The sequence below is a fragment of the Stegostoma tigrinum genome, chromosome 37 (assembly GCF_030684315.1).
Source record: "Stegostoma tigrinum isolate sSteTig4 chromosome 37, sSteTig4.hap1, whole genome shotgun sequence".
Lineage (NCBI taxonomy): Eukaryota > Metazoa > Chordata > Chondrichthyes > Orectolobiformes > Stegostomatidae > Stegostoma > Stegostoma tigrinum.
In genome coordinates, this window is record NC_081390.1 from 10,340,186 (window position 1) to 10,366,510 (window position 26,325).

A 26,325-nucleotide genomic window follows, 5' to 3' on the forward strand; every position below is an offset into this window, starting at 1 on the left:
TGAGGGATGTGTCGCGGGAAATGCGGGAGACGCGGTCAAGGGCGTTCTCGATCACCGTGGGGGGAAAGTTGCGGTCCTTAAAGAACTTGGACATCTGGGATGTGCGGGAGTGGAATGTCTTGTCGTGGGAGCAGATGCGGCGGAGGCGAAGGAATTGGGAATAGGGGATGGAATTTTTGCAGGAGGGTGGGTGGGAGGAGGTGTATTCTAGGTAGCTGTGGGAGTCGGTGGGCTTGAAATGGACATCAGTTACAAGCTGGTTGCCTGAGATGGAGACTGAGAGGTCCAGGAAGGTGAGGGATGTGCTGGAGATGGCCCAGGTGAACTGAAGGTTGGGGTGGAAGGTGTTGGTGAAGTGGATGAACTGTTCGAGCTCCTCTGGGGAGCAAGAGGCGGCGCCGATACAGTCATCAATGTACCGGAGGAAGAGGTGGGGTTTGTGGCCTGTGTAGGTGCGGAAGAGGGACTGTTCCACGTAACCTACAAAGAGGCAGGCATAGCTGGGGCCCATGCGGGTGCCCATGGCCACCCCGTTAGTCGGTAGGAAGTGGGAGGAGTCAAAAGAGAAGTTGTTGAGTGTGAGGACGAGTTCAGCTAGGCGGATGAGAGTGTCGGTGGAGGGGGACTGGTCGGGCCTGCGGGACAGGAAGAAGCGGAGGGCCTTGAGGCCATCTCCATGCGGAATGCAGGTGTACAGGGACTGGACGTCCATGGTGAATATGAGGTGTTGGGGGCCAGGGAATTGGAAGTCCTGGAGGAGGTGGAGGGCGTGGGTGGTGTCACGGACGTAGGTGGGGAGTTCCTGGACCAAAGGGGAGAAAATGGAGTCCAGATAGGTGGAGATGAGTTCGGTGGGGCAGGAGCAGGCTGAGACGATGGGTCGACCAGGGCAGGCAGGTTTGTGGATTTTGGGAAGGAGATAGAAACGGGCCGTGCGGGGTTGGGGAACAATGAGGTTGGAGGCTGTGGGTGGGAGGTCCCCTGAGGTGATGAGGTCGTGAATGGTGTTGGAGATGATGGTTTGGTGCTCGGGTGTGGGGTCATGATCGAGGAGGCGGTAGGAGGTGGTGTCGGAGAGTTGGCGTCTGGCCTCGGCGATGTAGAGGTCAGTGCGCCATACTACCACTGCGCCACCCTTGTCTGCGGGTTTGATGGTGAGGTTGGGGTTGGAGCGGAGGGAGCGGAGGGCTGCCCGTTCTGCGGGGGAGAGGTTGGAGTGGGTGAGAGGGGTGGAGAGGTTGAGGCGGTTGATGTCTCGACGGCAGTTGGAGATGAAGAGGTCGAGGGAGGGTAGGAGGCCTGGGGGTGGTGTCCAGGAGGAGGACTTGTGTTGGAAGCGGGTGAAGGGGTCAGTGGAAGGAGGGTTAGGTTCCCGGTTGAAGAAGTAGGCATGGAGGCGAAGACGGCGGAAAAACTGCTCTATGTCCGACCGTGACTGGTATTCGTTGATGTGTGGTTGTAGGGGGACAAAGGTGTTCGCTCCACACTGCCGTCCAACCCCACCACACCCGGCACCTTCCCCTGCAACCGCAGGAAATGCTACACTTGTCCCCACACCTCCTCCCTCACCCCCATCCCAGGCCCCAAGATGACATTCCACATCAAGCAGAGGTTCACCTGCACATCTGCCAATGTGGTGTACTGCATCCACTGTACCCGGTGCGGCTTCCTCTACATTGGGGAAACCAAGCGGAGGCTTGGGGACCGCTTTGCAGAACACCTCCGCTCAGTTCGCAAAAAACAACTGCACCTCCCAGTCGCAAACCATTTCCACTCCCCCTCCCATTCTCTAGATGACATGTCCATCATGGGCCTCCTGCACTGCCACAATGATGCCACCCGAAGGTTGCAGGAACAGCAACTCATATTCCGCCTGGGAACCCTGCAGCCATATGGTATCAATGTGGACTTCACCAGTTTCAAAATCTCCCCTTCCCCGACTGCATCCCTCAACCAGCCCAGTTCGTCCCCTCCCCCCACTGCACCACACAACCAGCCCAGCTCTTCCCCCCCACCCATTGCATCCCAAAACCAGTCCAACCTGTCTCTGCCTCCCTAACCGGTTCTTCCTCTCACCCATCCCTTCCTCCCACCCCAAGCCGCACCCCCCGCTACCTACTAACCTCATCCCACCTCCTTGACCTGTCCGTCTTCCCTGGACTGACCTATCCCCTCCCTACCTCCCCACCTACACTCTCTCCACCTATCTTCTTTACTCTCCATCTTCGGTCCGCCTCCCCCTCTCTCCCTATTTATTCCAGTTCCCTCCCCCCATCCCCCTCTCTGATGAAGGGTCTAGGCCCGAAACGTCAGCTTTTGTGCTCCTGAGATGCTGCTTGGCCTGCTGTGTTCGTCCAGCCTCACATTTTATTATCTTGTTAATCCAGAGACCCAAGTGATGTTCTGGGAGACCCAGGTTTGAATCCCACTGCAGCAGATGGTGGAATTGAATTCAATAAGTATCTGGAATTAAGAGTCTAATGATGACCACGAATCCATGGTTGATTGTCAGGAAAACCCATCTGGGTCACTGAAGTCCTTTAGGGAAGGAAACTGCCATCCTTGCCTGGTCTGGCCTACATGAGACTCCAGACTCACAGCAACATGGTGGACTCTTAGCTGCCGTCTGGATGGGCAATAAATGGTGGCTCAACACCCTCTTCATGTGAATGAATTAAAAAAACGTCTCGACCTCCAAATCTGTTTAGAGCTGTTTCTAATATTTAACTATTTGTTAAGAAGCCTGGTCCATTTAGATAAAAAATGTGTGTGCAGTTGCCCATATTAATAAGTGAAGAGTCAGGACTTCATCTGTGTGCCCAATGTATTTGCAGGCTCCATGCAGGATGGGACTACCCTTGGTGACGTGATCCTTCCTCCTTGGGCTAAAGGTGATGCTCAAGAATTTATCCGGCTGCATCGGATGGTGAGTACTCATTAACAAGCTGTTTATTGCCCCCTTTTATTGGCTATGTTCCTTCCCTAGGCCCACCTGTCCTCACCAGGCCAGACTGAGGCTACATTTCCCTGTGTCTAACAGTTAGACCATAACCAAAGGCTGCACTCTGGGATTAGATTAAATTTACAATGGTTAAAACATATGTGAAATGGAATGGGGCAAAACAACGGGCTGTAGAACTGGGAGATGTGTTCGTGTGTAGAACTTGTAACCTTACAGATTAGTTGAGGTGGTGCGTGTAAAGGCATTTCAAGGGGACAGTAGATAAACATGTGAAGGAGAAAGGATCAGAGGGTTTGCTGGGACTCTGAAATATAATAAAAAACAAGAAATGCAGTGACGAGAAAACAAAGTGCGGCAACTTTTCAAATCACTGATAATGAGAATGTTATGCAGATGGATTTAGGTGAAGAGAGGGTGAAGGAAGCTCAGGCGGAGGATGAACACCAATATTAACACATTAGGTTGAAGTGTCTGTTATTGGTGCACATTCTATGTAACTATTTTGTAATTTAGAAATGTTTAAAGTGACTACTTTCATCCTAATAATGCAACAATTGCTTTAGACAGCCTCAGTCGAATTATTGCAGTTTCTCATTGTCACAGCGGGAAAATGGAAAGAGGATTTGGTTGGGCCAGAGAGCACAGAATTCCCTAGAGTGTTTGGTAATGCCAGGGTTAAATGGGCCTGGTCTGGTCCATGAATATAATGCAGTTTTAAGTGGTGATTAATAACCTCCACTCTCACCTTTGCAAATGCTAATCTGTTAATTGTTTGTCTAAATGGATCAATTTAATGTCTCATTATTTACTAACTACCAGCTTGGCCTGTATAAGTGTCAAACTTATGCGCTATAAACTAGTCCTAATTTGTCTTATTATTGTAATTATAAATCACTCAGGAACAACAGCCAATTGGATTGTGCTGACTGATCCACTTACACATCTGATACAGTTTAGTGTTGAGAGGTTGCTTTTTTTTGAGGATGAATTTATTTTTGCATTTGGCTTATACTTTCTGCACGCTTGCACAGTAAGCTCGACATCATGGCTTGTGTGGTGGGTGTGAGTTAGTAAATAGCCACCACATATTGCTTTGGGAAATTTTACAGCACAAGCAACAGAGGCTGTTTGGCCCATTGAGCCCATGCTGGCTTTCTGAAAGAGCTGTCAGATGAGTCATAGAATCACAGAATAGAATCCCTACAGTATGGAAACAGGCCCTTTGGCCCAGAAGTCCACACCAAACCTCAGAGCATCCCACCCAGAACCATCCCCCTATGACCCACCTAATCTACACATCCCTGAACACTACAAGCAATTTAGCATGGCCAATCCACCTAACGTGCACATCTTTGGACTGTGGGAGGAAACCGGGGCACCCAGAGGAAACCCACGCAGACACGGGGAGAATGTGCAAACTCCACACAGTCACCCGAGGCGGGAATCAAACCTGGGTCCCTGGTGCCGTGAGGCAGCAGTGCAAACCACTGTGCCACCATGCCACAGGTCCAACCCCTTGTTCCTTCCCATAATCCTGGCGATTTCTTTCCCCTGTGAAGTATTTATCTATTGTTTGTTTTGAAAGCTACTCTTTTACCACTTGTTAGGGCAGCGCATTCCAGATTACAATAACTCATTTGGTAAATTCGAAATATGCTTCTTGTCTTGGTTCTTTTGCCATTGGCCTTTTGACTGCTATTCATTTTCCTTCCAGCAGAACCAGTTCCTTCTTATGTACTCGATCAAATGGTTTTGAATTTTGACATGCATTGTTTTAAAAAAATGTTTTTCCAAATCCCATTAGTTGGCAATGGTGACGTACCATTTTCACCCAACACACAACATCCCTGGTGTGCGCCACTCCCTGAAATATAATGGGCTGGCGTCTGAAAATGTGGCATTCACCATAATTGGAACCTTTCCCAAGGTTTCCTGTGCCTTTAACCAAAATGAAGAGTGCTGGAAATAGGGTGTTTTCCTGACTATAACAAACAAAAGGTCTCCTGACTGGTTTAGGAGTGACTGAAGAAAACAAAAGCTAAACAGAGGACAGAACAAGGCATTGTTCTATCTTTTACAGATGTAGAATCATAGAATCCCTACAGTGTGTAAACAGGCCCTTTAGCCCAACGAATCTACATCGACCCTCTGACCGTCCCACCTGCCTAATCTATACACCCCTGAACACTAGGGGCAATTTAGTACAACAAACCCACCTAACCTGCATAGCTTTGGACTGTGCAAGGAAACCAGAACAAACCCACACAGACATGTGGAGAACGTGCTAACTCCACACAGACAGTTGCCTGAGGGTGGAATTGAACCCAGGTCCCTGGTACAGTGAGGCAGCAGTGCTAACCACTGAGCCACCATGTCACCCCTCATGCAAAACAATATTGGGGGAGGTACAGTGGCTCAGTGGTTAGCACTGCTGCCTCACTGTACCAGGGACCTGGGTTTGATTCCACCCTTGCGCAACTGTCTATGTTGAGTTTGCATATTCCCCCTGTGACTGCTTGGGTTTCCTCCGGATTCTCTGGTTTCCTCCCACAGTCCAAAGATGTGCAGTTTAGGTGGACTGGCCATGCTAAATTGCCTGTAGTGTCTAGCGATTTGCAGCCTGGCTGAATTAGACATGGAAGATGCAGGGTTACAGGAATAGGGGTGGGTCTGGGTAGGATACTCTTCAGAGGGTTGGTGTGGACTCAGTGGGCCGAATGGCTGTAGGAATTCTATGATTCTAGTGATAATGTCACTGGACTGTTTGGCTAGTGCTCAATGATTGATGTGGGAGGAATCAGTTTCAGTTCATGAGCTCCTGGCACCAATACTGATAAAGCAAAGGACTACAGATGCTGGAAATCTGAAAGAAAAATGTAAATTGCTGGAGAAACTCAGCATGTCTGGTAGCATCTGTTGGAAGAAAGTGCAGTAATCTTTGGGGTCCAGTAGAGCTATATGAGTTTACAAAGCATAGGGTATGGTGGCATTATAGAGCAACTGCTTTAGTACGCAGTTTGGGACAAGTAAGGACAGAGTGTACATAAAAGCTGCAAACTGGCTCAAATGGAAAGAAAATTGTAAAAAGACAAAACACACAGTATTTGGAGCAAAACAAACAAAAGAATAGCACAAACAGAAGTGAATGGATATGATCTTAAAGCCATTATTGAAGCATGGATACAAGGAGACCATAGTTGGGAACTAAATATTCAGGCGTATGTGACTTCTTGGACAGGAAGGAAGGGTAATAGGGCACATTTTTAGCATGAGATGGAATACGTAACTCAGCAAAAAACTGATTTGGATCACAAGATGTAGAATCCACAAGGATGGAGGCAAGAAATAATAAGAGGAAGCAGACACTTGTGGGAATAGTCAATAGGCCCTTGCTAGTAGCTGTACTGTCAGACAGAGAATCAATCAGAAGGCAAATGATGACATGTACAAAAGGCAGCACATTCATCATGAGTGACTTTAGTCTTCATGTAGATTGGGAAAATCAAATTTGCAAAGATAAACATGAGGAAGAATTCATAGAGTGTATTTGGTGTGGTTTCCTAAATCATCATGTTGTGGATTGAATTGCGGATCAGGCCATCTTTGATCTGGTAATGCGTAATAAGGCAGATTTAATAAATTACCTCAGAGTAAAAGATCTCCTTGAAAACAGCCAATACAAAGGAGAATTTAGAATTACAAAGTTGACATTGAGAGTGAAAAACTTGGGTTGGAAACAACTGCATCAAATTTAAATAAGGGTACAGGCAGTCCCTGGGTTCTTGATGGATTTGTGCGCAAGACGAAACATAATGGAGGACAATATAAAGCAGCTGTTGGTAAGGACAGGAGATATTCTTATGTCAGATATTTAAAATTATGCCCTATTTAGGACGGTATTCGTAAGTACGAGCCTTCATAAATTGGTAACCCCCTATAATTACATTCAGATGAGGGTAGAGGTGGCTGTGGACTAAGGAGAGGGTTTTAAGCTGAAAAGATGTTTGAGAATTGAGGGGAGGTATTTAACAAAACAGTCATGACTCACAACAAAGTTATAATCCTAGGGAAGACTGTAGGAAGGGGATAAACCAATCATGGTTAACCAAGGAAGCTAGTGATAGTATCAAATTGAAAATAAAACATAGTCTGTGTCAAAAGTTAGTGGTGAGCCAAAGGATTGGGAAAGCTCTAAAAACTAGCAAAGATGACCAAAACAAAGAGAGAGAAAATAAACTTTGACAAAGATGGTAAAAACATCTTGAAATACATGTAAAGTAGGATATAGGTACATAGCCCCCTTACAGAATGAGGCTAGGGAAATAATAGTGAGGAGCCAGGAAATGGCAGACCAGCTGAATAAATACTTAGCATCGTTCTTCATGGTAGAAGACACTAATAGACTTGCAAAAGTAATAAATAATCAAGGGACTGGAGGGAAGATGTCTTGGGATAGCAGGACACATAGAATAACCAGCATTACTACTGAAGGCCAGTAAGTCCCCTGGACCTGATGGGTTGCATCCTAGGATATTAAAGACAAAAACAGTGAACTATAGGCCGGTTAGTTTGATGTCGATTAGTGGGAAAAAGTTGGAGCCGATTCTAAAAGATGTTATAGTGGAGCATTTAGAAATATAAAATATAATCAAGCAGAGGCAGCATGGCTTCAGTAAGGGAAAGCCATGTCTGACAATTTGACAAACATTCTTTTATGAGATAATAATTAGGATGGATTACTGATAACCAGTTTGGATTTTCAAAAGGATGCACATTAGGCCACTTAATAAGATAGGAGTCCATGATTTTGGGTGCAGTACATTAGCATGGATAGAGGACTAGCTAACTGTTAGAAGACCGTGTTGTGACAAGGGGGCATTTTCAGCATAGCAACCCAAAATTATTGGAGTGTCACAGCGAACAGTACTGGGATCACAGTTTTTTCAAAAATATGCGCAGGACACCTGGTGCTTTGATGTTGTGGCCATAACAGAGACATGGGTTTCTCATGGGCAGGAATGGTTGCTGGATGTTCCAGGGTTTAGAACATTTAAAAAGAATAGGGAGGGGGGAAAAAGAGGAGGGGGTGTAGCACTACTAATCAGAGAGGGTATCACAGCTACAGAAGCTTCCATTGTCGAGGAAGATCTGCCTACTGAGTCAGTATGGGTGGAAATTAGGAACAGCAAGGGAGTAGTCACCTCGTTAGGGGTTTACTACAGGCCCCCCAATAGCAGCAGGGAGATTGAAGAAAGCATAGGTTGACAGATTTTGGAAAAGTGTGGTCGCAGTAGGGTTGTTGTAATGGGTGACTTTAACTTTCCTAATATTGATTGGAACCTGCTTCGAGCAGAAGATTTGAATGGAGCTGTATTTGTAAGGTGTGTTCAGGAGGGTTTCCTAACGCAGTACGTTGACAGGCCGATGAGGGGAGAGGCCATTCTAGACTTGGTGCTCGGAAACGAGCCGGGGCAGGTATCAGATCTTGTGGTGGGAGAGCATTTTGGTGATAGTGACCATAACTGCCTCACATTCTACATAGCTATGGAGAAGGAGAGGATTAGGCAAAATGGGAGGATATTTAATTGGGGAAGAGGAAACTATGACGCGATTAGACACGAGTTAGGAAGCATGGACTGGGAGCAATTGTTCCATCGTAAGGGAACTATAGACATGTGGAGACTGTTTAAGGAACAGTTGTTGTGAGTGATGAGTAAATATGTCCCTCTGAGACAGGCAAGAAGGGGTAAGATAAAGGAACCTTGGATGACGAGAGCGGTGGAGCTTCTTGTGAAAAGGAAGAAGGTAGCTTACATAAGGTGGAGGAAGCTAGGATCAAGTTCAGCTAGAGAGGATTACTCGCAGGCAAGGAAGGAGCTCAGAAAAGGTCTGAGGAGAGCCAGGAGGGGGCAGGAGAAAGGCTTGGCAGAAGGAATCAGGGAAAACACAAAGGCATTTTACGCTTATGTGAGGAATAAGAGAATGGTCAAAGAAAGAGTAGGGCCGATCAGGGATACCATAGGGAACTTGTGTGTGGAGTCTGAGGAGGTAGGTGAAGCCCTTAATGAGTTTTTTGCTTCTGTCTTTACGAAAGAAACGAACTTTGTAGTGAATGAAACCTTTGAAGAGCAGGTGTGCATGCTGGAATGGATAGAGATAGAGGAAGCTGATGTGCTGAAAATTTTGTCAAACATTAACATTGACAAGTCGCCAGGCCCGGACCAGATTTGTCCTCGGCTGCTTTGGGAAGCGAGAAATGAAATTGCGTCGCCACTTGTGAAGATCTTTGCATCCTCGCTCTCCACTGGAGTCGTACCTGAGGACTGGAGAGAGGCAAATGTAATTCCTCTCTTCAAGAAAGGACATAGGGAAATCCCCGGCAATTACAGACCAGTAAGTCTCACGTCTGTCGTCTGCAAGGTGTTAGAAAGGATTCTGAGGGATAGGATTTATGACCATCTGGAGGAGCATGGCTTGATCAAATACAGTCAACACGGCTTTGTGAGGGGTAGGTCATGCCTCACAAACCTTATCGAGTTTTTTGAGGATGTGACTAGAAAAGTTGATGAGGGTCGAGCTGTGGATGTGGTGTAAGTGGACTTCAGTAAGGCATTTGATAAGGTTTCCCATGGTAGGCTCATTCAGAAGGTCAGGAGGAATGGGATACAGAGGAACTTAGCTGCTTGGATACAGAATTGGCTGGCCAACAGAAGACAACGAGTGGTAGTAGAAGTAAAATATTCTGCCTGGAAGTCAGTGGTGAGTGGGGTTCCACAGGGCTCTGTCCTTGGGCCTCTACTGTTTGTAATTTTTATTAATGACTTGGATGAGGGGATTGAAGGATGGGTCAGCAAGTTTGCAGACGACACAAAGGTCGGAGGTGTCGTTGACAGTATAGAGGGCTGTTGTAGGCTGCAGCGGGACATTGACAGGATGCAGAGATGGGCTGAGAGGTGGCAGATGGAGTTCAACCTGGATAAATGTGAGGTGCTGCATTTTGGAAGGTCAAATTTGAAAGTTGAGTACAGGATTAAGGATAGGATTCTTGGCAGTGTGGAGGAACAGAGGGATCTTGGTGTGCAGATACATAGATCCCTTAAAATGGCCACGCAAGTGGACAGGGTTGTTAAGAAAGCATATGGTGTTTTGGCTTTCATTAACAGGGGGATTGAGTTTAAGAATCGTGAGATCTTGTTGCAGCTCTATAAAACTTTGGTTAGACCGCACTTGGAATACTGCGTCCAGTTCTGGTCGCCCTATTATAGGAAAGACGTGGATGCTTTGGAGAGGGTTCAGAGGAGGTTTACCAGGATGCTGCCTGGACTGGAGGGCTTATCTTATGAAGAGAGGTTGACTGAGCTTGGTCTCTTTTCATTGGAGAAAAGGAGGAGGAGAGGGGACCTAATTGAGGTATACAAGATAATGAGAGGCATAGATAGAGTTGATAGCCAGAGACTATTTCCCAGGGTAGAAATGGCTAGCACGAGGGGTCATAGTTTTAAGCTGGTTGGTGGAAAGTATAGAGGGGATGTCAGAGGCGGGTTCTTTACACAGAGAGTTGTGAGAGCATGGAATGCATTGCCAGCAGCAGTTGTGGAAGCAAGGTCATTGGGGTCATTTAAGAGACTGCTGGACATGCATATGGTCACAGAAATTTGAGGGTGCATACATGAGGATCAATGGTCGGCACAACATTGTGGGCTGAAGGGCCTGTTCTGTGCTGTACTGTTCTATGTTCTATGTTCTATGTAGGACTTGAATGAAGAAAGTGAATGTGCTTTTGCCAAGTTTGTGGATGACATAAAAATAGATAGGAAGGCAAATGCTGAGATGACGCAAAGACTTGGCAAAGGGATAATCTCCCCTTCCCCCACCACATCCCAAAACCAGCCCAGCTTGTCCCCTCCCCCCACTGCATCCCAAAACCAGCCCAGCCTGTCTCCGCCACCCTAACCTGTTCTTCCTCTCACCCATCCCTTCCTCCCACCCCAAGCCGCACCTCCATTTCCTACCTACTAACCTCATCCCACCTCCTTGACCTGTCCGTCTTCCCTGGACTGACCTATCCCCTCCCTACCTCCCCACCTATACTCTCCTCTCCACCTATTTTCTTTTCTCTCCATCTTCGGTCCGCCTCCCCCTCTCTCCCTATTTATTCCAGAACCCTCACCCCATCCCCCTCTCTGATGAAGGGTCTAGGCCCGAAACGTCAGCTTTTGTGCTCCTGAGATGCTGCTTGGCGTGATGTGTTCATCCAGCTTCACACTTTATTATCTTGGCAAAGGGATAAGACAGGTTATCTGACTGGGTAAAAGCTTGGTGGAGGAAAGATAATATTGGAAAACGTGTGTTGTGCTCTTTGGCAGGAAGAATGGAAGAGCTTGGTATTTAAGTAGAGAGAGACTACAGAAAGCTGCAACACAGAGGAACTTGGGATTCCTCATGCATGAATCACAATAAAAACTAGCAAGTTCAGCAGGTGATGGGGAAGGCAAATGGAATATTGGACTTTATTTAAAAGGAAATAGAATATGGAAATAGGGAATTGTATAAGGCAGTAGTTAGACCCCATCTAGATTACTCTGAATGGTTTTGGCTTTTGTAAGGAAAGATATATCAGCACTGGAGGCAGTCAAGAGAAGTTCACTCATTTGATACTGGATATGGAAAGATTTCCTTTTAAGAACAGTTGAGTAGGTTGGGCCTGTACTCATCACAGTTTGGAAGAATGAGAGGTCCTTATTGAAATCTATAAGATTTTTAGGGAGCTTGACTGGATGGATGTAGAGAGATTTGTTGCCCCTGTGGGAGAGTCTGGGACTAGAAGGCATAATCTCAGAGTAAGGGGTCACCCAAAAAAGAGGAATTTTTTCTTTCAGAGAGTAATGAATCTATGGAATTCTTTACCAGAAGTGGCTGTTGAGGCTGCATTATTAAGAATATTCAAGGCTGAGAGATTCTGATTTTTAATCTGTCAGGGAATCAAGTGTTATGGGGATTATCTGATCAGGCATAATCTTATCAAATTCCAGAGCAGACTGAATGGGCCAAATAGCTTCCTTCTGCTTCAGCATCTTATGGGCTTTTAGTAATCTATTGGCCTAGGATCTGAGTGATTCTTGTTTAAATCCCACCATGGAAGTGTGTTGAATTTAAATTCAATTGTGAAATTTAATTCAAATATCTCCATATATTCTGTCTGACTGTCTCTCTCTCTCTCTCTCTCTCCCTCAAACTCTTGAAAGGAAAACCCCAGGATTTAAAGTTGTTTTTCTTTTCTTCCTTATTCATTCACAGAATGTAGTCTTCCCTGGCTAGGCCCGCATTTATTGCCCACCCCTAATTGCCCACAGGGCAGTTAAGAATCAACCACATTGCTGTGGGTCTGGAGTCACATGTAGGCCAGACCTAGTAAGGACAACAGTTTCCTTCACTAAAGGACGTGAGTGAACCAGATGGATTTTTCCTGACAATTGACAATGGAGTTAGGTCATCATTAGACTCCTAATTCCAGTTTTTTAAAAAAGATTATTGAATTCAGATTCTACCATCTGCCATAGCAGGATTTGAACACAGATCCCCAGAACATTAGCTGGGTTGCTGCATTAACAGTCAGCGATAACACCACTAGGCCATTGCCTGCCCTTAAAAAGCTAGTCTCGGCAATGGTGAAGTGAGACATTAATTGCTGTAAAAATCTACCTGGTTTACCAATGGCTTTTAGGAATAGAATTCTGCCATCCTGACCTGGTCTGGCCCATGTGTGACTCCAGACCCACAGCACTGCCCTCTGAAATGGCCCCAGCTGGTCACTCAGTTCAAGGGCAAATAGAGACGGGCAATAAATGGTGTCCATGTTGACAATGAGCAGAATTCATTAATAAATAAAGAAACTAAATATTTAACAGATATGAAGCATGTCTAATGTCGAAGAAAGGTGCAACTGGTAGGGTTAGAGAAGTAAAGGTAACTCAGAACTTACACTTTTGAAATTAACACAATACTTCAGTTGCTGTGCAGTACCATTCCTACATGGTATCCCTTCTCCTGGTGGCCTCATTATGACTGTTAATTGTACTTCTTTGTTTGATGCGTGTTCAATTCAAAACATCCAGCTTGTCGTGGCCAAAACTACAGCCTTTTTGGCATGTTATTTTTACCCGTCTGATTTCTCTAATTTGTTTTCAACTCTAAAAGACAATGTCTCACTCTGCAATCTGTTTCCATGGGTGCTGGCAACTTTCCAATGCCTCAATTATACAACCGTTCTTTTGGTTAGCATAAATTGTTTCCTGCACGATGACAGTGAATATACTTTTTTAAAAGAAAACAGGCATCATTGGCTAAAACGCTTTGAGGTCCTGAGTTCATGAAAGGTGTATTTGAAATGCAAGTCTTCATTCAAATACAACTGTAGCATTAGCTTTATTAACATGATTTTTCAACTGTTCAACTTGGTTATAGTTCAAATGGGCCCATTGCCTTTCTAATTTGATGGTAACCTAAGAACAAGGAGCAGATAAGAACAAGAGAGCTGCTGGAGTTGATCATAAAACCTCATAAACCTGCACCAGCAACTGATCCGATCGTCCTTGGTCATAAGATGTAAGAGCAGAAGTAGGTGACTCCGCCCATCGAGTCATGTCCACCATCTAATGCAATCATAGATGGCCTTTGGCCTCAATTTCACCTTCATGCCTGTTCCCTATATCACTTGAGAGCCTAAGAAATAAAAAATCTGTCTACCTCACATACTTAAATGCTTTTTATTCATTCATGAGATGACAGCGTGACTGCGTAGGCCAGCATTTATTGTCCATTGCTAATTGCTAATTGCCCAGAGGGCAGTTAAGAGTCAACCACATTACTGTCACATGTAAGCCAGACCAGGTATGGATCGCAGTTTCCTTCCCTGAAGGACTTTAGTGAACCAGATTGTTTTTTTTCTGACAATTGACAATAGATTCACCATCAGGCTCTTAATTCCAGACTTTGTTTCTTTTTATCGAATTCAAATTCTACCATCTGCTATGATGGGATCTGAACCCGCATCCCCGGAACAGTATCTGGGTCTCTGGATTAACAGTCCAGGGATAATACCATTCGGCCATTGTCTCCCCCAGACATTCTTAAAATGGAGCATCTGCAACCCATTGGAGTAGGGAATTCTGAAGGATTATAATCATTTCAGAGAAGCGATTTTTCCCTAATTTCACTCCTTAATGAGACTCAGCCCTTGTGTTCCGGATTTCACAGCTAGGGGGAAGCTACTTTTCTGTGTCTAACCTGTTGAGGCCCTTCAGGATCTTGTATCTTTCAATGAGAATATCGATCCCGTTTTTCTGTTAGCAGCCAGCCCACTTATCTCAGGAACCAATCTAGTAAATTTTCTCCATCACTTCGAGTGCAACTATATCCTTCTTCAGACATGAAGACCAAACCATATGCATTACTTCACGTATGGTCTCAAAAAGTTCTGTAAAATTGTAGCAACAATTCCTTATTCTTCCATTCCCCTAGCAATAAAGGCCAATATATCATTTGCCTTTCTAATTGCATGCTGTACCGATATGCCAACTTTCCGTGCTCCGCGTCTAATTTTCTCCAAATTTTGATAGTTACAAATTTTGTGCCTTTTAAATAATAATCTGCCCTGTTATTCTTGTTAAAAAATATGATAAATGAAATGCAAATCTCCCCCCAAATACAGTTTTACCATTAGCTATAATCATGATTTTTCAACTAACCAGCTTGGAGGTGGTTCAAATCTCTCAGCTGCTTCTCCAATTTGGTAAATAACGTAGCATATCCCCACACAATACTCCATCTGCCTTGTTCTTAGCTTTTTATTTAACCTGACTATTCTTTTTATATCATGTTTGTGTCATCCTCAGGGCTTACATTGAGATCATCTGTGCGATAATCTAGCACAAATCAGCACTACGAATGTGAAGAGCTCATGGCTCAACTGGCCCATTGATGGCTACTGCTTGAGCAATTTTGGAACTGAAGCCTACCTTGACCCTGACGGGTGCAAAACTGAGGGCAGTCTAGCATTTCGAAGGAAAAGAATATGGGTGCTCACTTTGTGAAGGGAAATTACACAAAATGTCATTGGGGATTACTGTAGACAGGAAAGAAATATGTAATCAAATGGAAGAGAAAACTCAAGTAACAGCATTCCATGATGAAATTGGTCAATTTACTATCATTACGTGGACATATCAGAGATCTAGGCTCAAGCCATTGGTAGAATGCTGGTCAGAGATAATGGGAACTGCAGATGCTGGAGAATCCAAGATAACAAAGGGGGTAGCTGGATGAACATAGCAGGCCAAGCAGCATCTCAGCTGGTATCAGAGATAATGGGAACTGCAGATGCTGGAGAATCCAAGATAATAAAATGTGAGGCTGGATGAACACAGCAGGCCAAGCAGCATCTCAGGAGCACAAAAGCTGACGTTTCGGGCCTAGACCCTTCATCAGAGAGGGGGATGGGGTGAGGGAACTGGAATAAATAGGGAGAGAGGGGGAGGCGGACCGAAGATGGAGAGAAAAGAAGGTAGGTGGAGAGGAGAGTATAGGTGGGGAGGTAGGGAGGGGATAGGTCAGTCCAGGGAAGACGGACAGGTCAAGGAGGTGGGATGAGGTTAGTAGGTAGGAGATGGGGGTGCGGCTTGGGGTGGGAGGAAGAGATGGGTGAGAGGAAGAACAGGTTAGGGAGGCAGAGACAGGTTGGACTGGTTTTGGGATGCAGTGGGTGGAGGGGAAGAGCTGGGCTGGTTGTGTGGTGCAGTGGGGGGAGGGGACGAACTGGGCTGGTTTTGGGATGCGGTGGGGGAAGGGGAGATTTTGAAGCTGGTAACGTCCACATTGATACCATTAGGCTGCAGGGTTCCCAAGCGGAATATGAGTTGCTGTTCCTGCAACCTTCGGGTGGCATCATTGTGGCACTGCAGGAGGCCCATGATGGACATGCCATCTAAAGAATGGGAGGGGGAGTGGAAATGGTTTGCGACTGGGAGGTGCAGTTGTTTGTTGCGAACCGAGCGGAGGTGTTCTGCAAAGCGGTCCCCAAGCCTCCGCTTGGTTTCCCCAATGTAGAAGAAGCCACACCGGGTACAGTGGATGCAGTATACCACATTGGCAGATGTGCAGGTGAACCTCTGCTTAATGTGGAATGTCATCTTGGGGCCTGAGATAGGGGTGAGGGAGGAGGTGTGGGGGCAAGTGTAGCATTTCCTGCGGTTGCAGGGGAAGGTGCCGGGTGTGGTGGGGTTGGAGGGCAGTGTGGAGTGAACAAGGGAGTCACGGAGAGAGTGGTCTCCGGATACAACGCATCATCCTCCGTCACTTCCGCCATCTACAATCCGACCCCACCACCCAAGACATTTTTCCATCCTCACCCCTGTCTGCTTTCCGGAGAGACCACTCTCTCCGTGACTCCCTTGTTCGCTCCACACTGCCCTCCAACCCCACCACACCCGGCACCTTACCCTGCAACCGCAGGAAATGCTACACTTGCCCCCACACCTCCTCCCTCACCCCTATCCCAGGCCCCAAGATGACATTCCACATTAAGCAGAGGTTCACCTGCACATCTGCCAATGTGGTATACTGCATCCACTGTACCCGGTGTGGCTGCCTCCACATTGGGGAAACCAAGCGGAGGCTTGGGGACCGCTTTGCAGAACACCTCCGCTCGGTTCGCAACAAACAACTGCACCTCCCAGTCGCAAACCATTTCCACTCCCCCTCCCATTCTTTAGATGACATGTCCATCATGGGCCTCCTGCAGTGCCACAATGATGCCACCCGAAGGTTGCAGGAACAGCAACTCATATTCCGCTTGGGAACCCTGCAGCCTAATGGTATCAGTGTGGGCTTCACCAGCTTTAAAATCTCCCCTTCCCCCACCGCATCCCAAAACCAGCCCAGTTCGTCCCCTCCCCCCACTGCACCACACAACCAGCCCAGCTCTTCCCCTCCACCCACTGCATCCCAAAACCAGTCCAACCTGTCTCTGCCTCCCTAACCTGTTCTTCCTCTCACCCATCCCTTCCTCCCACCCCAAGCCGCACCCCCATCTCCTACCTACTAACCTCATCCCACCTCCTTGACCTGTCCGTCTTCCCTGGACTGACCTATCCCCTCCCTACCTCCCCACCTATACTCTCCTCTCCACCTACCTTCTTTTCTCTCCATCTTCGGTCCGCCTCCCCCTCTCTCCCTATTTATTCCAGTACCCTCACCCCATCCCCCTCTCTGATGAAGGGTCTAGGCCCGAAACGTCAGCTTTTGTGCTCCTGAGATGCTGCTTGGCCTGCTGTGTTCATCCAGCCTCACATTTTATTATCTTAGCATCTCAGCTGGTGTTGTCTAACCTTAGCCTGCAAACTGGAATTTCCTGTGTTCTTTTCAGATAGGCTACACAAAGTCAGTCATTCACCCATCAATCAATATTAATTGTGCAAAATTAACATCATGGAAGCTACTTGATCCCTCTACTCCAAAGAACCTTTGATCTTTTGTTTGTTGTGGACCATAGAAACAAGGTGCCTGCATTTATTTGCATCTGAAATTACTGTAACTGTAGGTTCCATGTTAAAGAGATTTAATGTCTGGTGTGTCAACATTCTGCCACCTAACCAAGTTTTTCCAAGCAGTTATACCCCTGCAGGAGATCAGTGCGTCTCTAATTCTGGGCTAAGTAGGTTCCTGATTTTGATTGCCCCAACTTGTTTTTAGCTAATGAAGCCTTACTTTCCTTCCTAAACCTCTCCACCCATCAACCTTGTTTTAGGAACTTCCTAAAACTTACTTTTGTGACCAATTTTTCCCACTATCCCTTTGCCTGTTTAGTTACGTTAAGGGCATCAGGCAATATGGTGTTGGGAAGTAGACTTTCATGCACAACAATTTTGGGTTGCGTTAGGGTAGATGCATCGGTAATAATGCAGTGTGATAGCTCTTCCACCTTCCTTTTAGTTTTACTAAGGACTTTTCACTGCAATATTTAGTTGACCAGATATTGACAGCAGCTCCTGAATGCAGTGGTTAGGTGGTCCACAGTCACAATGAAGCTATTATTCAGACACAGCTTTACATTCATAGACAGTAATGTTCCACTACTAGGTCTGTTCCTGGCACATCATATTTAAGAAGGAAGTAAAGAACATGTATTTAATTGAAACTGGTAAATTATTTTGCAATCATAGTCACAAAGAAACGTGGCAGACACTTTTGGTTGACTAACAGGAAATTAGGCTATTTGTTTTAAAGACGTCAGTTGAGATATAAGCATTGGCTAGAAAACCAGGAGAACTCTCCTGCTTTTCCTCAGATAGAATAGTAGGAAGGATATTATTAAACTGGAGAGGGTTCAAAAGAGAATTGCCAGGATGTTGCTAGAAATGGAATGTTTGAGTTATAAGGACAGGCTGAATAGTCTGGGACTCTTTACACTGGAGTGCAGGAGGTTGAGGGATGATCATACAGAGGTTTACAAAATCTTCAGGGATATGGATAAGGTGAATGTCAGGTGTCTTTTCCCTAGGGTGGGGGATTTCAAGACTGGGGGGGGCATATTTTTAAGGTAAGAGGAGAAAGATTTAAAAAAGACATGTGAGGCAGTTCTTTTCACATAGAGAGTTGTTCGTGTGTGGAATGAACTTCCAGAGGAAGTGGTAGATGTGAGTACAGTTACAACATTTAAAACACATTTGGGTAAGTACGTGGAAAAGAAATGTTTGGAGGGATATGGGCCAAGCGCAGGCAGATGGGACTAGTTTAGTTTATGATTGAGATCGGCATGGACTGGTGGGACTGAAGGGCCTGTTTTCGTGCTGCATAACTCTTTGACTTTACTTTCATCTGAATAGGCAGATTGGGCGTATGTCTAAAATTTCATGATAATTATAATTTGCAAATGCAACATTCCATCTTTCAAACTACCAAATAACTGACTAAGTACTTGGGAAAGAGCTGAATTAATGGCTCTATAACGCCGACTTCACCCAAAGCCATATAAAACACTGCTTATGTAATGTTAGAAACATCTAATTTTGGAATAAGTGTGATCCCTTCAGGATAACACAACAGTACCTTTAAAAATGGCTCTTCAGAAATGAACAAACAAATAGAAGGCAGTTTTGAAATTATATCATTGACGTTAATAAAGTGAAAATGAAAGCCAGGCTGAAATAGAGTGATGTTTAAGGGCTAAATGGATACTTTCTTGTCTCTTCTTTCCCTGTAGGCTTTGGAAAGTGATTATGTCTCTGCTCATCTCCATCACTGGATAGACTTAATATTCGGCTACAAGCAGCAGGGTTCAGCAGCAGTTGAAGCTATTAATGTTTTCCATCCTTACTTCTACGATGACCAGGTTGATCTCCAGAGCATCAAAGACCCTTTGAAAAAGACGACCATCATGGGTTTTGTCAGTAACTTTGGGCAGATCCCTAAACAGGTACAAGTTTAAAGAAAAACCGAAAGAACTGTGGACGCTGTAAATCAGGAACAAAAACAGAAGTTGCTGGAAAAGCTCAGCAGGTCTGGCAGCATCTGTGAAAAAAAAACTCAGAGTTAATGTTTCAGGTCCGGTGACCCTTCCTCAGAACTAAGGAAGAACAGAGCGGTTCGGAGGAAGGGTCACTGGACCCGAAAAGTTAACTATTGTTTTTCCTCACAAATACTGCCAGACCTGCTGAGCTTTACCAGCAACTTCTGTTTTTGTTCCAAGTTTGAAGAGTCTTTTGATTTCTAAGTATTAACTGTTTTTTTTTGTGCACTGGTCTATGTTTAAAAGAGGGAAACGAAATGATGTGAGTTTGCCTGCAGCAAGGTATTTTACCTGATGTGGCACTGCCTACGTTATCCCTTGTACCATAAACAAGGCATGGATACTGTGGTATTGAAGAATCTAACAGATATTTGTTCCAACTGACTTTTATGTAAAAACATTACATTCACAGACACAGTGGTATTTGGGATAATACTAAACGGTTACATTACAAATGAGGAGCATGCTTTTGGTAGCATATCATGCTTCAAATGACCCCAGGGTAAGATGGAGTATGTGAACTTTTATACCCTCAGACCACATGGTATGACATGGGGATGATATCTTGAGTATGGCTGTTAAAGGGAGACTGACTTTGAGATGTTGCACACCCATTAATGTGGAAAAAAAGAATTTGCCAGAAAGCAAGGAGACTTTGACTAGGAATCTTCTGGGGCTTCTCATGCTCCATTGCTGGGATGTTATTGGGTTGTATTAGAAACCCCATTTTCATACATCAGTGGGATTTTCTACTATAGTTCTGTCAAAGTTACAATAATGAAGCAGGGGCAGCTCTGAAGAATTTTTAATCATTCTGCTCATCTCGTATCAGGCGTCTGTTGGTGAGTAAGTGCTAGAAGACTCAAACATCTTGAGAACTCTTCTGTTGTTTATATCAGACAACTTCTTTCTTATGGGATTGAAATTTATCCAGGAGAATGTCTGGGAATGACTTTAAATAATATTAGCCACAGGATGGGATAGAAGAAAGTAAACGGTACTTGAAGTAATGCTGTAAAAATGTGTGATAATGGATTGACTAGCCAATATCAAGAAGCCGTAGCAAATCTGGAACCAATGGGAATCGAGGAACAAACTGTTCACTGGTGTGGTCATACCTGGCAGAAAGGAAGGTAGTGCGGTTATTGGAGGTTTGTCATCGCAGCTCCAGGATATCGTTGCAGGTGTTTCTCAGGGTAATGTCCTAGGCCCAACCATTTTCAGCTGCTGTATCAATGACCTTCCCTCCATCATAAGGTCACAAAAAGGATATTCGCTGATAATTGCAGGATATTCAGCACCATTGTGACCCCTCAGGTTCTGAAGCAGTCCGTGATCAAATGCAACAATATCTGGATAAAATCTAATCTTAGGTTGGGAAGTGGCAAGCAACATTCATGCTACGCAAATACCCGGGTATAATTATCTCCAAAAAGAGACAATCCATCCACCTCCCCACCCCTCTGCCTTGAAATTCAATGATGTTACTTTCACTGAATCCTTGAATATTAACAATCTGGGAGGTCACCGTTGACCAAAAACTCAACTGGATTCACCGCATAAACACAGCGGTTACAAGAGCAGGTCAGAGGCGAGGAATATTGCAGCAAGTAATTTATCTCCTGACTCTCCAAAGCCTGTCTGTCTTCTACAAGGCACAATTCAGGAGTGTTATGGGATACACCCCACTTGCCTGGATGGGTGCAGTTCCAATAACACTCAAAAAGCAGCTGGCTGGATTGGTCCTACATCCACAAGTATCCACTCTCTCCACCATCAAAGTTCAGGAGCAGTGGTATATAATATCAACAGGATGTACTGTAGAAATTCAGCAAAGGTCCTCAGAAAGCACCTTCACCAGCAACCACATCTACCTAAAAGGACAGGAGCATCAGATATATGGGAACACCGCCATCTCCAAGTTCCCCTCCAAGCCACTCACCATCCTGACTTGGAAATATATCGCCCTTCCTTCAGTGTCACTGGGTCAAATTCCTGGAATTCCTTACCTAATGGTCAACCCAAAGCAGGAGGACTGCAGCAAGTCAAGAAGGCAGCTCACCACCACCACCTTCTCGAGAGCAACTAGGGATGGGCAAGAAATGTTGGCCAGCTGGCAATGAATTTTAAAAAATCAATGGAATAATACATTTAGGAGACTGTATAATGGCCAGTCAATCTGATATCACCACTTGCTATATCTTTCCAATCAAATCTGCACCCTCTTTTCATGAAGTATAAATGGTTGTTCCCTTGGAGATTTGGTATTCTTGTGATTCTGTCCTGATGACAGCACAGTTTGACAGTGAGTTTTCCTTTTTCTCAGCAATACTAAATTTAAAATTGCATCCAAGATTCCCAAATGGCTATCTAAAGGCTGTTCCACGCTGAAGCAGCGCGGTTGACAGCAGATGGATAATTCTGACTTCATTGTCAACACTGTGGAATGTCAAGTTATCTTTCAATTGGAGCCTCACATTTTAATGGATCATGTGAACTCCCTACCAACTTCTGAAGGGCATTTATGGATGGGCAACAAGTGTGGTCTTTATATGATTTTAAAAAAATCTGCAATTAATGCTGGGATTTTTCACAGGCTTTGGGGATGGGAGGGTATGGTGCACTGAAGGAGAGCAGGCTCCGAAGTTTCCATTGCCACTGCAGTGCTAATAAGCCATTTCAGAGGTGAACAAGTTGAATGACTACCTACTACTTGTGCAATTGACCACATTAAGCAACTTATTACAGATTTTCACTTGTGCTGACTGGAATGTTCTTGCTGGACAGATGGGCCTCTTACAATGGAGTATGTGTCCCTCAATGTCTATTGCCTGGCAGCTACAGCTTTCTTTATATTGAATTATTCTGTCTGGTCTGCAGAGGCTATCTCAATATATTCTGTCTGTCTGCCTCTGTCTCTCTCTCTCAATCTGTTTCTCTCTCTCTCTTTCTCTGTCTCTCTCTCTCTGCCTCTCAGTCTGTTTCTCTGTCTCTCTTTCTCTCTCCCTCAACCTCTCACTCCCTCAAACTCTTGAAAGGAAAAACCCCAGGATTTAAAGTTGTTTCTCAGCTGCTCACTGGGTCAGAATTCAGCGGCAGATCCTGCATGCCTAAAATTTCAGTTTTCTACACCACTCCCAACCCAACCCAACCCCCACCCCATCCCCCCCTGCCCACTCCAACATAGGAAGCTAATACGCAGCAAGTGGGTAGACAGGGAAGAGTTGAGGCCATGATCAGGTCAGTTATCATCTTATCAAATGGTGGAACAGGCTTGAGGGGCCAAATGGTCTACTCCTGTTCCTTATTCATTTGACATCATGTACATTACAGCTCTTGGCTTATTGCAGTGAGAATCCAATGTTGTACCGGTACAGGAAGTGCAGCATAACTGATTCCCAAGGAGCTAAGGGCCTTTATTTAGGAGTTTTGACAAGAGAAACTCAAGCATTTGCCCAGATTGTGTGCATTCAGAGATTTGGAAACGTACAGTAGATGTTTTGGCAGATTGCTTACACTCAGTGTGAGTGACTACAAGTTATTTCTGGGAGCTCATCTCCATTGCACATGACGTCAGTTAGATAGAAAGGCCAGCAAGTGAATGTAGCTCATGCTTCGTAAGAAATTCACGGCGGCTTTCTTTTTCAGCTGTTCACTAAAGCTCATCCTGCACGGAATGTCCAAGGAAAGCACTCTTCAGGAAAGGACTCTGCTGCCTCTTCACCTGCCACCCTGCCCTTCTTCTACCACTTGCCAAATCTGAGGCCCTCTAGTGTGAAAGGTATTTAAAGTATAGACCTGTGAGCCTGGTTATGTCTGTCTTTGACAATTCTGGATGTTGTCAACTGACTGTAAACTGATCAGTGAATCTCATTCAGGGTGCAGTTGGTTGCAAACAATGGCTCCATTCTCCCCCCACCCTTCAAAGGAGTGATTTTAGCTAATTTCATGTTAACGTTTAGACGGATAAAACTGATTGAACAAGTATTAGCCACACAAAGTGACTTGGTAGGTCACACTCATAGATCACTCGAGTGGTAATCATTACCCAGTAATGTATATGGTGTGATGTCTTAACACCAGGCATGTAGCACTCATTGTCCATGCTACTGAATGGAGAAAGACCACTCGTGCTGTCAGAACTGATGGGAGCAAAAAGGCAAGCCAAAAAGTGTGGTCTGTCAATTTGGAATATGTCACCCATCAAGCAACAGAGGGTTGTACACAGGCAGAAAGAAAACACTGTTAGATGTAAAGTAGAGAATCTCTACATTTATTCAACTTCAATGATGCCCTGAACTTTCTTGTGGTCTGGCCCCCTCAAGGTGGACCCAATGATTGTTGAGAAGACAGGTGAGAGTCTGACCCATGGGGCAGCCACCTGCAATGATTGGAGGCAAGCACTAGGGAGAAAGCTGTCCCCATGATATCTCTTCCCAATGGCCACTATCACGGTTCGTAGCAGGGCAAACTGCGTCCTTGTTTCCTCAGTACCACAGCAAATTGGGGACAGTGTTCCAACTGTCTTCAACAATCCCCTGTGTAACTGTAAAACAGAGGCTTGCATTTATGTAACATTTTTCATGATGTTTCAAAGTACTCTACAGTTATAGAAGTAAGCATATTAGCAGTTGCCTTGTAGGATTCTATGTTTATTGTATAGAATTGCATTTGAGTCTGGCGCTGTAATGTGGCAACTGAACTTTTCACCGTACTAGTTTGAGTGCATGTGACAATAAAGCTCATTAAATTTAATTAAAGCTAATTCAATTGAGTAACGGATGTTAACTGGGGATTCACTATAGAGAAGAAACTGAATGGAAATGGTCGGGAGGCACAGGATTGCAATATGCATCATTGTAAAGTAATGTATATAAGGTTTGCTCCACTTGTTTCCATCACCACGTGGAATATAACATCTTATTCCTCTCCCATAATGTTTTACTCAATCTATTTCATACAGAGCAATTGAAAGGCGCTGTTGGACATATTGTACACACTGACAAGGGTGTTCTTGCTGTGGAGCAGAATAAATTGCTGATACCACCAGATTGGAGCAAATTATTTTGCTGGGGATATGATGACTTCAGCTGCTCGCTGGGGAGCTATGGTGCTGAGAAGGTATGTGATGTTGTGACTAACTCAAAGTCAGGATTGTTCAACCCTTCGTCTAGATGACACGTTAAATGAAGGTCCTGTCTGTCCTCTCAAGTGGTCATATCTCGCCAAGATAATTAAAAATTGATGACTAAAGCAGATTATTTGGATTTTAGCTCATTGCTAGTCCGCACATTTTTCTGTGTGCAAATTTGCTGCCATATTTCTTATATTAAAGCAATAACTATTCTTCAAACAATGCCCTAATTACCATTATGTGCTTTTGGATGTACCGAGGCCCATAAGACCGTACAAAATAGAAACAGGAGTAAGCTGTTTACCCCCTCAAGTCCGCTCAGCCTTTCAGTAAGATCGTAGCTGATCTGACATTCTTCACATCTACTTTCCTGCCCTTTCCCCATGACCCTTGATCTCCATCCTGATCAAGAATCTCTCTATCTTAGCACAAAATCTATACAAGGTCTCTGCCTCCACAACTGTCTGTGATTAGGAGTTCCAAAGACTCCAAAATCTCTGAGAGAAGAAATTCCTCCTCACCTCAGCCTTAAATTTGCACCACTTTATTCTGAGACTATGCTGTCTGGTCCTAGACACAATGCGGGGGACACATCCTTTCAGCATTTAACTTGTTGACCCCCTTAGGAATCCAAAGATTGTGAACAACCATATATAAATGTAAGCATTTATTCAAGGAATACTGAATAGATTTGTAGTTTAATTGGAGATAGTTAAGTAGTGTTTATGAAAGTATTCATTGAATATAAATTAACACAATAGTGTCTCGTCTCAAGGTAGTAACTCAGGTTGATGTCTAGTAATAGAGTCATAGAGATATACAGCACTGAAAAAGACCCGTCGGTCCAACTTGTCCATGCCAACCAGATGTCCTAAATAAATCTAGACACATTTACCAGCTTTTGGCCCATATCCCTCTAGACCCTTCCTATTCAGGTACCATTATAATGCCTTTTAAATGTTGTAATTGTATCAATCTTTACCACTTCCTCCGGCAGCTCATTCCATACACACACCACCATCTGCATGAAAAGAATTGCGCCTTACGTGTCAGATGGAGTTTAATTTAGATAGATGTGAGGTGCTGTATGTTGAAAAGGCAAATCAGGACAGCATTTATGCACTTAATGATAAGGTCCTGGGGAGTGTTGCTGAACAAAGAGACCTTGGAGTATAAATGTGATACCCCTGTTTTAAAAAGGAACAAGGCAAAAGACAGAAAATTACAGGCTGATTTAGCCTAGCCTCGGTTGTGGGTAAGATTTTGGAGTCCATTGTGAAAAATTAGATTTCTGAATACTTGGAAGGGAGCATGGCTTCATCAAGGGGAGGTCATGCCTGACAAATCTGTTAGAATTTTTCAAGAAATTCTTCGAGGAATTCTTTAAGCACGTTAGACCAAGGAGAGCTAATGGATGTTAAACCTATGTCCTCTAGTTTTGGACTCCCCCCACCCTGAGGAAAAGACCTTGTCTATTTACCCTGTCCACACCACTCATGCTTTTATAGAAATCTATACCGTCACCCCTCAGCCTCCAGTGATCTGGGGAAAATAGCCCTAGTCTAATCAGCCTCTCCCTATAGCTCAAATTCTCCAAATCTGGCAACATCCTTGTAAATCTTTTTTGAACCCTTTCAAGTTTTGCAACGTCCCTCCTATAGCAGG

At 44.8% G+C, this 26,325-nt stretch overlaps 1 protein-coding gene across 1 annotated transcript in view; it reads left to right on the top strand.

Annotated features, from left to right (window-relative positions):
- The window catches only part of wdfy4 (WDFY family member 4), a 277,951-nt gene that overhangs the window by 223,422 nt on the left and 28,204 nt on the right, over nt 1-26,325 (top strand). The window contains exons 53-56 of the mRNA XM_048563720.2: nt 2,835-2,926; nt 19,221-19,433; nt 23,175-23,307; nt 24,490-24,647. Coding sequence (XP_048419677.1) covers nt 2,835-2,926; nt 19,221-19,433; nt 23,175-23,307; nt 24,490-24,647 — 596 coding nt within the window. The remainder of the gene's footprint in view (nt 1-2,834; nt 2,927-19,220; nt 19,434-23,174; nt 23,308-24,489; nt 24,648-26,325) is intronic.